At 34.6% G+C, this 14,693-nt stretch overlaps 1 protein-coding gene across 4 annotated transcripts in view; it reads left to right on the plus strand.

Moving 5' to 3' along the window:
- RBM27 (RNA binding motif protein 27) overlaps positions 1-13,099 on the plus strand; it is a 91,539-nt gene extending 78,440 nt beyond the window's left edge. For all 4 annotated transcript variants that reach the window (XM_054488199.2, XM_054488196.2, XM_054488198.2 and 1 more), the window contains 2 exons: positions 3,089-3,199; positions 4,420-13,099. In XM_054488199.2, the coding sequence (XP_054344174.1) occupies positions 3,089-3,199; positions 4,420-4,503 (195 nt within the window). In that variant the 3' untranslated portion in view covers positions 4,504-13,099. The remainder of the gene's footprint in view (positions 1-3,088; positions 3,200-4,419) is intronic.
- Positions 13,100-14,693: the final 1,594 nt, after the last annotated feature.

Consider the following 14,693-nt stretch of genomic DNA (forward strand, 5'->3'; position numbering starts at 1 on the left):
GGCCACACATAAAATACACTAACACTAATGATAGCTAATGAGCAGGAAAAAAAAATCTCATAGTGTTTTAAGAAAGTTTATGAAATTTGTGTTGGGCTGCATTCAAAGCCATCCTGGGCCATATGTGGCCCGTGGGCCACAGGTTGGACAAGGTTGCTCTAGAGGCTCGTAAGAGTCTAATTCTATTTCCCCTATAATTAGTGGCTATTTGCCAATTAAATGTTTGCATCAACTTTTTAGAACATAACTACTGCAAGTAATGAGAATTGACTGTAGTTTTATCACCTAAATATGCATTCCTAAATATTATAGTAGTATTCTGCCTGTTTTTAAAATGTTATGTAAATGGAATCACACAATGTGTATTCTTTTGTGCTTGACTTCTTCTGTTTAATGTTTGTGAGACTCACAACATTACATGTAACATTAATTTGCCATTTTTATTACTATATAATAGTTGTATCAATATACCACAGTTTATTTTTCATCCTCTTTTTTTTTTTTTGAGATGGAGTCTCACTCTGTTGCCCAGGCCGGATCACAGTGGCGCAATCTTGGCTCATGGCAACCTCCACCTCATGGGTTCAAGCGATTCCTGCCTCAGCCTCCTGAGTAGCTGGGATTATGGGCATGTGCCAGTACCCCTGGCTAATTTTTGTATTTTTAGTAGAGTTGGTGTTTCTCCATGTTGGCCAGGCTGGTCTTAAACTCCTGACCTCAGGTGATCCGCCCACCTTGGCCTCCCAAAGTGTTAGGATTACAGGCATGAGCCACCGCACCCAGCCTCATCCTCTTATTGATGGATGTTTGGGTTATTTCTACTTTGTGGCTTTTGTAAGCAGTGTTGCTATCTTATACATGTTTTTAACTACACATGTACACACATTTCTCTTGGATATACAGTTGGCCCTTCATATGTGTGGGTCACCTCCATGGATTCAACCAATTTTGGATCAAAAATATTAGGAAAAAAATGAAAGGTTGCATCTGTACTGAGCATGTACATTTTTTGTCATTATTCCCTAAACAATACAGTATAACAACTATTTACATAGCATTTACATTGCATTAGATATTATAAGTAATCTAGAGAGGATTCAAAGTATATAGGAGAATGTGTGTAGATTATCTGCCAATACTACACTATTTTATGTAAATGACTTGAGCATTCATGGATTTTGCTATTCACAGAGAGTCCTGGAACCAGTCCCCCAGGAACACCAAGTGATGACTGTATGTGGAATTGCTGAGTGAACCCCATCAGCTTTAGATTCTTACCAGTTTAGAATCAGTTTGAGATTCTCACCATTTGTGTATGAGAATTCCTAACTTGGTAGCGTCATAATATAACTTTATTATTGCTGATTTATTTGATTTGCTATAAGTTAGATAGTAGAAATTATTTATTCTTAATTTCAGACTCCGTATACATTTCTGATTCTTCCTTTAATAATGTATATACAATACATTTAATGCCTTAATATTCCTTTTGGAGGACAGACCTCTTATCCTCTTTGGAGAGCAACACAGTTATTACAGATTTAAAAATCTTTATTACTTTTTCTGATTATAAAAGTAATATATTTTTATTTAGAAATTCAAATAATATAGAAATGAACAAAACAAGCAGGGAAAGCCTCTCTATAATTGGGCTGTGTGTTAAAGGATAGAGTAAAGGGCAAAGGATCTCTATTACATTACCTGATTTTTAAAAGATAGTAAATATAGACCAGGTGCTGTGGCTCATGCCTGTAATTCCAACACTTTGGGAGGCTGAGGTGGGAGAACTGCTCGAGCCCAAGAGTTTGAGACCAGCCTGGGCAACATCGGGAGACCCCGTCTATAAAAATAAAAAAATTAGCCAGGTGAGGTGGTGCATGCCTGTGGTCTCAGCTACTTGGGAGGCTGAAGTGGGAGGATCACTTGGACCCAGGGAGTCGAGGCTGCAGTGAGTGTGATCTTCCCACTGCACATTCCAGCCTGGGAATCAGAGCAAGACCCTGTCTCGAAAAGAAAAGGTACATATCTATATTTGGTAGGGCTATTTTGATACATCAGTTTGGTATGTCCCATGAGTCATAATGTTTGGTGTTAGGTTATAAGCATTTAGACCCTTCAAGGAATGGTGGGAATTTTTCCCTTAGAACACAGGATGATGTCTGTGCAGGCAGTAATGGATTTATGAGTCTGCCCTAATGTACATTCTCACCATGCTATGCTCCAAGTGTTTTATGGAAACATTTGGCAAATGCTTCAGGAGGTTTAGCAATTATTTTGCTAGATAGACTGGAATGAAAGCCCAAATAAAAAAGAATCTCTTCTATTATGTTTTTTAGAACCCCCAGTTCTATAAATGAGGACCTTTGATAGGAAAGCTACAGAGATGGCTAAGCTTTTACTTTTTTGAAACTTTGGATCCCTAGTCCCTTGTCTGTGTTGCTTTGTCTTTAAAATTTGCTTTCCCCTGTTGGAATTTGCTGGGGAGAAAAAAATGTTTAAAAATTAGTAGCGAGTAACATATTTGAAATGGAGCAGTTTTATGAGTTAGGATAGTATTAGGTGTTTGTTTAATGTTTATTGAATGCATAGATGAGCTGGGAGGTGCTTATTAATGTATAGCATTTCAGAAATAGAAATAGGAAGAACTTTATCCAACATAGGTGAGGCTGTAAGAGATGCAGTGAGATGAATAAGCAGATGATTCACATTTTTTCTAAGGTTTGAGTCTATATATGTAGATATCAAAGCCAAAGGTCAGTACATGTATTAAGAATATTTCTTGTCCTCATCATGACTTTTGTAAGTAGAGCAACTGTACTTAGAAAAAAAATTATTTCTTCAACCAAGACAGATGCTAACATTTACCTGACACAGATATAAACCATGGGTTATGCTAGGCAAACCAGAACATATATTTGCTCTAATTAAAAGGGACTTTATTTTTTTTTAGCTCTCATTGGAGATTGTAGATCCGCCTTAACAGATTTCTCCCCTGCCCTATGTTATACTTTTTAAATAACACAGAATTTGCAGAAATCATTAGTAAATTTGAGTGCAAACTTGTATGTTCTTCTAACATATATTTTAGGCCGCAAACCAAGGGCCAAAATTTAAAGACCGTCGGCTACAGATATCATGGCATAAGCCCAAGGTACCATCTATATCCACTGAGACTGAAGAAGAAGAAGTCAAGGAGGAGGTAAATTTAGTGGTTGGAAATAAGAGTTGAATTAGATCACTTCTCAATTATGTATTTTTTATGATATTAAATAGTATAAATTAAAAAATAAACACTGGGTTTTTCTTTCATGCATGCAAGTTAAGACCCGTTTAGATGTTTATTAGAGAATTAAAACAGGTCTAGAGATATAAAAAGCTGTGTTGGGGGTTATTTTCTTCTGGTGTAGGAAAGACTGTTCTTTTTTATTTACATTTATATTGGATTTATTTGAGCTCTAGAAATTTTTATTCTGATGAATAAAGTCAGAGATTACATAAATGAATTAAACTTTAATTGGTTGGTTTCACTTTTTGTTTATTCAAGTTCCATAGTAATAGATTTGAGTTTCTTATTTTCCTTCTGTGTACAATTGGTTAAAATGAGAGTGTGCAGAAGTTGAACATAGAGGAAAGAATTGGAAAACTAAAGATTAAATAATAAAAGTACTGAATAATCAGCTTCTTAAAATATATGAGAATTTATTTTGCTTTTTTACTCCTGTTTTTTATCATTAGTTTATTTAGTGAACACTTAGGCTACGTTGTGAGGTTTTCCTGATTTAAATGACAATCTTGGTTTTAAAAGATACCTAGCATTTATAGTTTGATCAAGTGTCTTCTCACTGTATAGGTAATTTTACACAGCAAAAAGCAGAAATGTTCCCTAGATTAAAAGAAAAAAAGAAGTCATGGTATTTGGGTAGTGTTTGCAGATACATCTACTTTGTCTAAGATTTTAGATTTTTATGTAAGAGTTGGAATATCAGTGTCATGGGGAAGCTAGTATATTCACCTCTCACAAACAATTGGATGGGTATAAAAACAAAGATTTAGGTGTTTGGTCATTTATTTTCCTAATTTTTTATAGAATAAAATTAATTTTAATTTATCAGAAATGTATCTCATAGTCTTTTTTAAATTTTCTGTACTAAATGTCCACATTATTTTCTTGATGATATTAGAGTAGAAATCTCCTATTAAAAGTAGCAAAATTAGCAGGGGAGAAGAATTTATATTCATTTACAAAAATATTGTGGGCTTTTTTTTTTTTTTTTTTTGCACTGAAAGATACTCTTGCATGCATCCCTTATGAAATCTTGCCTGGGCTTTGTATACTAGCCTGTTTGTCCTTTGGCCTAAAAAGTATTTTACTTAACCATTCTTGTGCCACTAAGCAGATTTTAACCTCTCTTTCTTCAGGAAACAGAAACCTCAGATTTGTTTTTGCCTGATGATGACGATGAAGATGAAGATGAATATGAGTCTCGCTCATGGCGAAGATGAAATCTGATGCTAGCTGTATAATTTTTAGGAATATTGTTTAGAAGAACAACTTTTAAAAATTATTTAAAAGAAGTCAATGAGCCAAAAAAAATTTTTTTATTTTTCTTTTCAACACAGTAGGTTCAAGAACAGCAAGTTTGCTATTTAAACACATCTCATAACTGTACATGATATTAAAGCACCAAAGGCCTAGTGACTTTTACACAGTTGTGAAGATCCACAGCAATGACATGGATAATCTCTAGAGCCTTATTTTCCACACCACCTTTTTTTTGTTGCTGTTGGTGTTGGATTATGATGTAAATGACAGGGTGTTCAGAAATTTTATTTTGGATTATAATCTACTGATAAAGTTTAATTAAATGTCAAAATCACCTGTAATCTTTTAACTCTCAGTTATTATGGATGGGTCATCAGACAGTAGGAAATATTTGTAATTAAAATACCCTTTTGCTTTCAAGAGTGGTCTTGGAAGAAAAATATGTTTATTTTAATTTTAATTTTTTTTTTTTTTTACTTTGGAGAGCCCAATTTGTACTGAGTCTAAATTTGTTTTTCATGGTTTTTATGTGTGGTAGTACTAGTTCAGTGAAAATCACGACAAACTGTGTGTTTTTAAATGCTACAGCAATGGTAGCTAGCTCTATAGTATTTCCACTCTCTTGTCATATGAACTCCTGGACTTTTCCTGCTACTGATTCTTAGTTTGCTTTGATATTTAGTGAGCGCTGGTTCGGCTGGTCTTTTTAAAAATTTTTATAACTCAGAATGTAAAAGGCTTTCACCTATTGCCCCTTTCTCATCCCCCTTTTCTTCCTCTTGCCTTTCTATTAATAGGCCTGACTTAGTCATCATTGATATAAGTGGTTCATTTGGGCAACCGCAGGCAGTCTCCAATAAAAGGTTCAAACCAGCACCTGGATAAATAAGTGATGTTTTGATGAGAATGATGGAAGGATTTTGGGGAGAAGAGAATCACCAGCTTTTTTTTTCCCCCCTCTTTTGAAGCTTCAGTTCAGTATAGTTACACAGAAGGGTTTAAAAATGTCTGAAATTCTTTTCCTAAATTTAAACCATGATGGTGAGGTGACTGGGGGGTGGGGGTGGGGGTGGGAGGGGGTTGAGGGCTGAGTATGCTAGTAATAAATGGGAGTCATATATGACTTTGTTCAGATGACCTTATTTTTTCATAATTTTGTAGCTTGTTGCTATTCATGAACATACGCATCCCTCAGTAGACAGTTTCCTTTACTGTGTGCATTTTTACTGTACACTGTATAGAGTAGAGTATCTGTTAAGTAAAATATATATGTAAATTTATGTCCTCGTGTTCTGAATGTTAGATGGAAAAGCAGAGGAGCAACACTACACTGTACTGACCCCTGGGAAAATAAAATGATTAATGTACATAGGCTGTCACTTTTTCAAGGATATACACATCTGTGTTTTTATATGTGTGTGGTATGAAAATTTGAAACCTCCTGTTGGCTCCAAAAGGTTCTTGGTGACCACTATATCAAGGATTTTGTTTGCTGAGGTAAAGACTATTTCTCAAAATAGAAACTATTCACTAAGAACTTAAAACCATCAGGATTCTAGATTTACTTAGCTATAAGAAGTTAAATCCCATGTTCTGATAATCTTTATTCTTCTACATGTTTTCCTGGAATGATGTGTCAAACCAGGGTCATTTTTAAGTTCATATAATTTTCTTTCATAATAATGAGGACTTCCTCTTTCTAGGTTATTGTTATATTTCTAGTAACACTGAAGGTAAAATAAGCTTATAAAAGAAGGAAAACATTAGAATGGTGTATCTAGAATACACAATCTTGCTCCTTACTCCTCCATCATCTCCAATGAAATTTTTCTTGATGTCTGTGGCTCAGTCAGTATATATTTTGAAAGATTCATTGTGGTGAATATTTTGAGTCCTGACAGTTTAAACGTGATAGAGGGAACAAAGGATTTATATATTTTTTGTACAAAGTTTTTTCTTAAACTGTATAATTTTGTAAATAATTTGTTTGGGTTTTTTTTTTGTGTACTAAAACTACCAGCGTATAGATTTCAATAAGAATTGTTGTATTTTTGTATTTGGAAACTGAAAATTACAGTAAATAAATGGAACTCTAAGAAAAATTTCAGTAGACAGTTCAACAGAATGAGATTCCTTTTCATATGATTTTTTTGACCTCAAAATGGACATCTTATTTCACTCTCAGTAAAAAGTTGAAAATTTGACTTTTTAGTATTGGGGGCAGAAGATAGAAGTGTGTTAAAGTGAAAAACAGTTTTTTCAGTAAGGTTTGAGGCCCTTTCTATAAAAGTTTTCAGTACACCTTAAACAGGACTAAAAATACTTTAAAAGTGTGCTTTCAAAGAATTTTAAAACATGTTTGACTCAAAAGATGAATTTAAAGTGAGTTGATTATAATATTGGAAAACTTAAGGTTAGCATAAAATAGTTTATATATATCCCCCGCCCCCTTTGGGATTTACTTCCACCATCAAATCTTCAACTGTTAGAATTTCACTTAAAAGTGAATAACTGCCATACATGTTTTCTTGGCGTCTTCATTTACAGAAATAACATACAGCATCTAAAGCAAATTCTGTCCCTCTTAATGTGTATGACATCTTTTTAAGTAGCTGATCAGCAATAATAGCCACCAGTTGACTAGGTCAGCCTGATATACTAGTGGATTACTGTCCAAGATAAAAAGGTAACCCCAAGTATTGCAAAATTTCCCTCAATTTCTTTATGTAACATTGAAGAAATGTTGTTACCAGCTAAGATGATAAATTGGAAAACAGTCTTGTTAAGGTGAAAGGGGTCCTTGGTGATGGATCATTATTTCAAAAAAGAAAAAAATCATGTGAAAAGGAATAGTGGTTCCTCTTGATGTATAGTATGCCTGTATTATAGTTTTTACAAAATTGTGAACTTGTGTAATAGTATAATAGGAGATATTGTTGAATTTCTAACTGTTTATACATTTAAATTCATATATGTAATGTTTGTTTTATCAATTACAATCTGAATTTCTAAGAAGCATGTTGACTTTTGCAATAAAGATGCAATATGGAATGGTTCACAATTGGAAAAAAAAGAAAAAAAGATGAAAGTATTACAAATTTAAAAGAATTTGGAAAACTTATGAACCATTCCAAAAATTATAACAATCACCAAAAGAGCTGTAATTCTGGCTTGTTCTGGAAAGAAAGAAAATGTGTGTGTATGCTTGCTTGTGAGAGTGAGTGAGTAGTGGCTATGTATGTGTGTTTTTTATGTTGTGTTCATAAACATGAGAATGTCACTCAATATGAAGTTGGGTTCGAAGTCACTGGCTATTAAATATTAAGTAGGATAACTTTCTCAACAGAGTAGCCTGGAGAATGAAAGAGAAGGTATTAAAATGATACTTGTAAGTAACCTTTGATAGCCACATTGTTTTGTTCCTGGATGGTTCTTGGTATCCCAGATAAGAAGCACAAAACAGTTTCATGAAAGCAATTATTTTAATGTTGTCTTGAGGATATTCAATATGCCTGCCAACAGTAGGAGGGATATTTTCCTTAAGTAGAATAGGGAGAAGGGAAAAAACACCTAGAAGAGATGATTTAAAGATAAATCAGTTCTGAATGTGACAAAGATTTGTAAGGACAAACAGGAGAAGGTAGTGATGTTATGCACTAAGGACTGGGTGGTGATGAGGAAGAGAAGTGTATCACCTGGTTTTCCCATTTTAAAAAATGCTATTATAAAATTCCCCCTCCAATGATTATGCATTGTTTAAGAAGGAGCATTCTTTAAATTTCAGCTTATACAAGAAAATACTCAAAGAATGAGAGTAAAGTTATTTTCATTCTTTTCAAATAAAATTTATTTTATATATTATGTAAATAGCAAATAAGCTCTTTGTCACCATTTGCTTTGAGTAGATCTTAATCCTAAATATATTTACAATAAACATTAGTTCTGGGACTTTTTTTGGAGGGAGCAGACATAATTCTGAACATAGTTACATCTATCGAACAAATCAAATGTTTTACTAAGATGGAGCTCTCATTAACAGAAATTAATGATTTTATGTGATATTTTTACTGATTTTGAAGTAAGTTGTGCTAAAGTCAAGGATAAATTTTGAATAAGCCCCGGCATACAGTCAAATCTGGATCTAGATATGTTACCGTAAACACAGATAGAATTGTGTTTATCAACATGTGGGGATATTGGATGATGGGGTTGCTTTAGACTAAATGGACCAACATTACCTTGCTGTGCAGAGCTGCTCATTTTATGTTCATTTTTAGTCTCAAAGACCTAACTTGAGAGACCAACCAAAATTGACCCAGAAAAGAAAAAAAAAAGGCAATCTACTGCTACTGCTTGTATAATGAATCACCTTCATTTATGCTAAATTGGTTTTATTGCCAACATCTCTCCTTTCAACAGGATCATCTACCATTTGGCCTCTTCCCTGTTCTGCAGTTGACCTTAGGTTAACTAAACCATTCCAACATTCTAAGATAGGCAATTTGATATGGGGTGAAATCAAGGTCAGAATAGTGTTGGATGATTATGAGTTATTTGTGTTTCCATCTACTCTTAGGCTTCTGCAAGCATTTCTTTTTGCGGTGGTGGTGGTGGTGGTAGTGTTCCTTAACATAAGCATGATTAACATTGCCGTTACTTTTTCTTTGCATTTATATTAAATTATCTTTTGTGAAAGAGCAGCAAGGAAAGAAGACTCCTTAGCTTCTTTTAGATAAAGATAAGCCTGAATTTCTGACCTCACTTCCACTTCAGTTTTCTAACCGCTTCATAGAGGCTTTTTTTTTTTTTTTTTTGAGATGGAGTCTTGTTATGTTGCCCAGGTTGGAGTGTAGTGGCATGATCTTGGCTAATTTTTGTATTTTTAGTAGAGACAGGGTTTCACTGTGTTCGCCAGGCTAGTGTTGAACTCCTGATCTTAAGTGATCCTCTAACCTTGGCCTCCCAAAGTTCTGGGATTACAGGCTTGAGCCACCACCCCCAGCCGACTTCATAGAGTTTTACTAGTTTGAATACAGTAACCTACTAGTTCTTAAAATAATATGTAGAGTTGGAGTTCAGGTTTAGCACTTGATTGTTCAGAATTGTAATTTACTCAATTCTTTGAAGGCAAATATAGGGGCGGAAACAAGCCTTTTCAGCACTTAGCCATTTCTGTTGATTAAATTCTTAACATGCCTTTGTAAAAACCTTATAAAGATGAATGTCTTATTAATAGTTTTCTAAAGTCCTTGTGATTTAACTTCTTAGTTTGCCTCCAGACTTCTATTACTGTGAGATATTGACATATTTCTTATAATTTTAAATTTAATTAGGGCTAATACAGACCTTGCCAAATTAATTTTTTCTTGAGGATAATTTTGCTTCAAGATTGAGACTACTTACATAGTCAGTTTGAGTTCTTAGGCCAAACGCTGCCTATTTATCTATGTAAACATGTATTCCTGCATAAATTATTGAATGGTAGTTTCTGAACCACCCTCCAACAGTAGGGCTATTTATTTACTTAAGGATTTACGTTATTAACATGTAGAGCCTGTAGGGGGCTCCAGAAGGCAAAATTTAGTCTTGGAGCAGGGACTGAATCTTTTTTCACAGCAATTCAAAATGAGACACATTTTGCATTGCAACCCAGTATACACACACGAGACGAAAGTTTACAAAACAATACCTACCCAATATGCACCTGATATTTTCATCCTATTAGATAAAAATTCTTGTCGGGACCCACTATTTGGCTTTCAAAATTACAGTTTGGAAAAACAGCCTATTGAGTTGCCTGATGGAGTGCATTTTAAAGTCACTGTCTTCCTTGCCGTGACATTGTAGAAACTATTTTGAATATAAAATGTTATTACTTTATCTTCTGTTTTTCCTTTTTTTTTTTTTTTTTTTACTTGATGTTTTTTCTTGAAGGGTATTTTGTAGTTTTTAATTTTAAAAGCAGACAACTTCTCTGACTTTTTTAACTTGCCTACAGTTTTATATTTTTGTCATTACTTGTCTTGGGAAGGGAGTGGAATATTGATATATTGGTGCTACATTTTATGCAATTCAAATCACTTTGCAGTACTTATTTGTATATTTTTTAAAAAGCTGTGAAGTCCATAAAACTACAGCCTTTTTTTTTTTTTTTTTTTTTTTTTGAGACGGAGTCTCGCTCTGTGGCTCAGGCTGGAGTCAGTGGCACAATCTGGGCTCACTGCAACCTCTGCCTCTCAGGTTTAAGCAATTCTCCTGCCTCAGCCTCCCGAGTAGCTGGGACTACAGGCACGTGCTACCACGCCCGACTAATTTTTGTATTTTTGTAGAGATGGGGTTTCACCATATTGGCTAGGCTGGTCTCCAACTCCTGACCTTGTGATCCACCCGCCTCGGCCTCCCAAAGTGCTGGCATTACAGGCATGAGCTACCGTGCCTGGCCTACAACTACAACTCTTTAAGGGCTATAAATCAATAAAAGATTATTTGGCTTTGAATTAAATTTTGCACTTAATTTAGAGTTCACCTTAGCCATCAACAATTTAAAACGAACCAATTTTGATATCTAAAAATATACTAACATTGTGCCATTGAATTTCACCTTTTTCAAACATATCCCTATAAGTTTATAAGAAATGTAAGAAATAGATAAGCCCTATATAAAACATAACTAACTGCCTTTGCCACTTTTCTTACTCTTGGGCAAGTGTGTCACTTGTCTCCTTATATGTCTGACCTTTCCCAGTTTCTAAAGTGCAAAGAGAAAGGTTGGGGACATGTCCATAAGAATATTCCCATATCTTCAGAAATGCAAAGGAGAAAACCATTAAGTCTGCAAAGTAGTGAAATCAGAACTCATCATGGAGTTATAAGTTACTAACACATTTCATTGTTTCTACCCTCTTGTCTATGTACTTTTCTTTTGGAATTCCTTAAGCAATAAAACCTGACTTTCTTATAATACCATGGTACCAAACAAATACTTTGAATTAACCTGATTGATAATTTTCAACTCACTTTGAGGAAATAACTCATGGACTGAATGCAGACTGTGACCCAATTAGTGGAGTGAGTAGTTTGCCTACATTCTGTGCTTACCACAGCCTTTGAGGAAGGTGTTCTTACCACCTTATTCAGCTTTGAAAACAGTTTCAGAGAGATAAAGTTGCATTCTTGAGGTCACACAACCTTGTAGTGGTGGAGTCAGCATTTGAACACAGGTCTGACTCCGGAGCTCAAGTTCTTAACCTCTGTGCTCCACTGCTTCTAATAAAATGGAATATTGCAAGTCTGTAGAATGTCACTGGTCTTTTTTATTAGTGTCTGTCAAACACTGCCATGCTGGCTCCATCTATCTCATCTGCCTTAGATTGGAAGCAGACTCCCTTGGGGAGTAACACTGTTTTTAGGTAGCATATTGGAAACCACAGAGAACAGTTTATTTATGTTAATTTGTGGGGGAACATTTTAAAGTAGTAATTTTGTATGACCTCCACAATGTACAGCCAGCCAATTTGATAACATTTCACAGTAATTTGGCTGTATCATAACCTGTGTTATTTTGTTTTCAATTTTATCTTAAATGTTTTTTTCCCTGTGACAAACTGAATTATGATAATCTTGCAGTATTTCTACCTTGCTTCTTTGTGTTTTTCAATATTTCTCGTGCCTTTTTCCTTTTAACCTTGGCATTAAAAAAATCACATTGTACATAAATAAGTTTACATGCTTTAATTTAATGACGTTTTCATATAGAACGCTGAATTTTCTAGACAAAAAGTGCTGAGAATAGCAGTGTTCATTTATAGTTATGTTTATGCCATATTTTTAAAAAGCATATTCTCAGTGAATAAAACTGATGTTCATGTCATTGTTCTGTTTGGGGAGTTGATTTTTTTTACATGTTCAGATTTCTTAGATCATTCCAAATCTTTGTGGATTTCTAATTTTTGCAATTTGGAGAACTTCAAAATGTTTATTGACTTGTAGTTGTTACGGTAATAGTTATCTGAAAAAAGAAAAAGATGTAAGCGGCCTTGAAGAAGAGGGGACTTTTTATTCTTTGACAGCCCATGAGAAAACTGGGCATGTTCTAAGAGGTTCAATGAAAAAGTTTTTTATTCTTGACAAGTTTTGTAGCATTAGGGAATATTTCCAATATGAAAATTGTATCAGGGAAATTGCTGAGACAAAAAAGAATGATTATAACATCCTGGCCACACAGCACATGTTTTAAGAAAGGTATTTCACCCTAAAAATAAAATCGGATTATGTCGTGTGTTTTTTTTCCTCTGTGAAGATTCCAGAAGTATGTCGTGTGTTTTTTAAAAATTTTACTGTGATTGAATGCTAAAAAAAAAAATGCATGTTATTAAAGAGTTTTTCAGCATATCTTGCTTTGAAATGTTAAATATAGAGAAGGAAGAACTTTATATGTAGAAACTTAATTTCTTAGAATTATAACTTTATTTTTTGAAAATTTTCTACCAATAACTTTAAAGCACTTTTCTCCCTGATTTATTTAAATCCTAATAAATTATACGTTTCTGCACTTTAGCCATTCATGTGGAAATTATTTGGAGTCATCTCAATAGAATGGTGCTGTGTGGTCTCCCAAGGCCCCCAAGAATGTCAAAGAAGTTTCATCTACTCTTTGTTTTAAAATTTCAAGTGAATATTATTGATAAATTAGATAAAGCTGAAGAAAAGTCTAGAGATTGAAGTAAATTATTAAAATCTACTTAAGAATGAGGACTTACATAAGAACTCTTTATGGAGAGCTGTACTGAGATCCTAGTATTTTTGGAAAGCTATTTGTGAGTTATAAACACCTGTCAATTTCTCAGAAATGGTCTTATCTGGAAAAAGAAAAGTAGAACCTAACTGGTACATTCAGATGTGTTCAGAGAACTTCCAATATTGTAAAAACAACACATAGCATATTTTGCCTCTTCTGTTTTATAACCATGGAGGATTGCCTTTTTATTCATTTTGAGGTTTTGATTATCAACACTGGCAGTTTTATGCTTCATAGACTTAGGGTAGCAGAAGTGGTAACAGTAGATGGCTTCACTTGTCTTTCTTTCAGCATGGCCTGCATGAATCAGAATCCAAAGAAAACCAGCACACTTAAAATAGAAAAATTGCACTTTGGGAGGCTGAGGCAGGAGGATCACTTGAGCCCAGGAGTTTAAGACCAGCTTGGGCAACATGGTGGAACCCCATCTCTACTAAAAATACAAAAATTAGCTGGGTGTGGTGGCGGGCACCTGTAATCCCAGCTACTTGGGAGGCTGAAGCAGGAGAATCACTTGAACCCAGGAGGCGGAGGTTGCAGTGAGCCAAGATCACGACACTGCACTCCAGCCTGGGGGACTGAGCGAGACTCCATCTCAAAAAAAAAAAAAAAAAAAAAGAAAGACAAGAAAGAGAGAAAAAGAGGAAAGGAAGGAAGGAAAGAGAGAGTACAATGAATTTTGATTGGTCAGGTCATCCTTTACCATTCTTGCCCAGCAACATGGATTTTTGTATGTGTGTGTGCCATAAATAAGAAATTAAGAAAATAGATGAGACGGTAAAATATTCCGCACACAGAAGCACTTTAATGACTGTCGAGTAAACGACTTAAATGAAGAACCAGGAGAGATAAGTAAGAACAACCTATCTCTCTGCCTTTTATTTGGTTAATTTTCGTTTCATTTCACCACAACTTTAATGGTGCTAAGAAGAAATTGTTGAAAATTTAGAAAAGGAATTGTGGAAGTTACTACATCACGATATACTTGCTTTTTAAAAAAAAAAAAAATTAAGCCTTGGTTTCTTTAAGCATGGTTTCATTTTCATTCAGTGCTTTTTTTATTTTTTCTCCATGCAGTACTTTTATGTCCGTGCTCTTTTTTGTTTGTTTTTTTAAGAGAGTCTCGCCCTGTTTCCCAGGCTGGAGTGCAGTGGCGCAGTCTTGGCTCACTGCAACCTCTGCCTCCCGAGTTCAAGCGATTCTTGTGCCTCAACCACCCAGCAGCAGGATTACAGGTTTGTGCTACCATACTCGGCTAATTTTTTTATTTTTTTATTTTTTTAGAGATGAGGTGTCACCATGTTGGCCAGGCTGGTCTCGAAATCCTGACCTCAAGTGATCCACCCGCTTCGG

The sequence above is a fragment of the Pongo pygmaeus genome, chromosome 4, assembly GCF_028885625.2.
Source record: "Pongo pygmaeus isolate AG05252 chromosome 4, NHGRI_mPonPyg2-v2.0_pri, whole genome shotgun sequence".
NCBI lineage: Eukaryota > Metazoa > Chordata > Mammalia > Primates > Hominidae > Pongo > Pongo pygmaeus.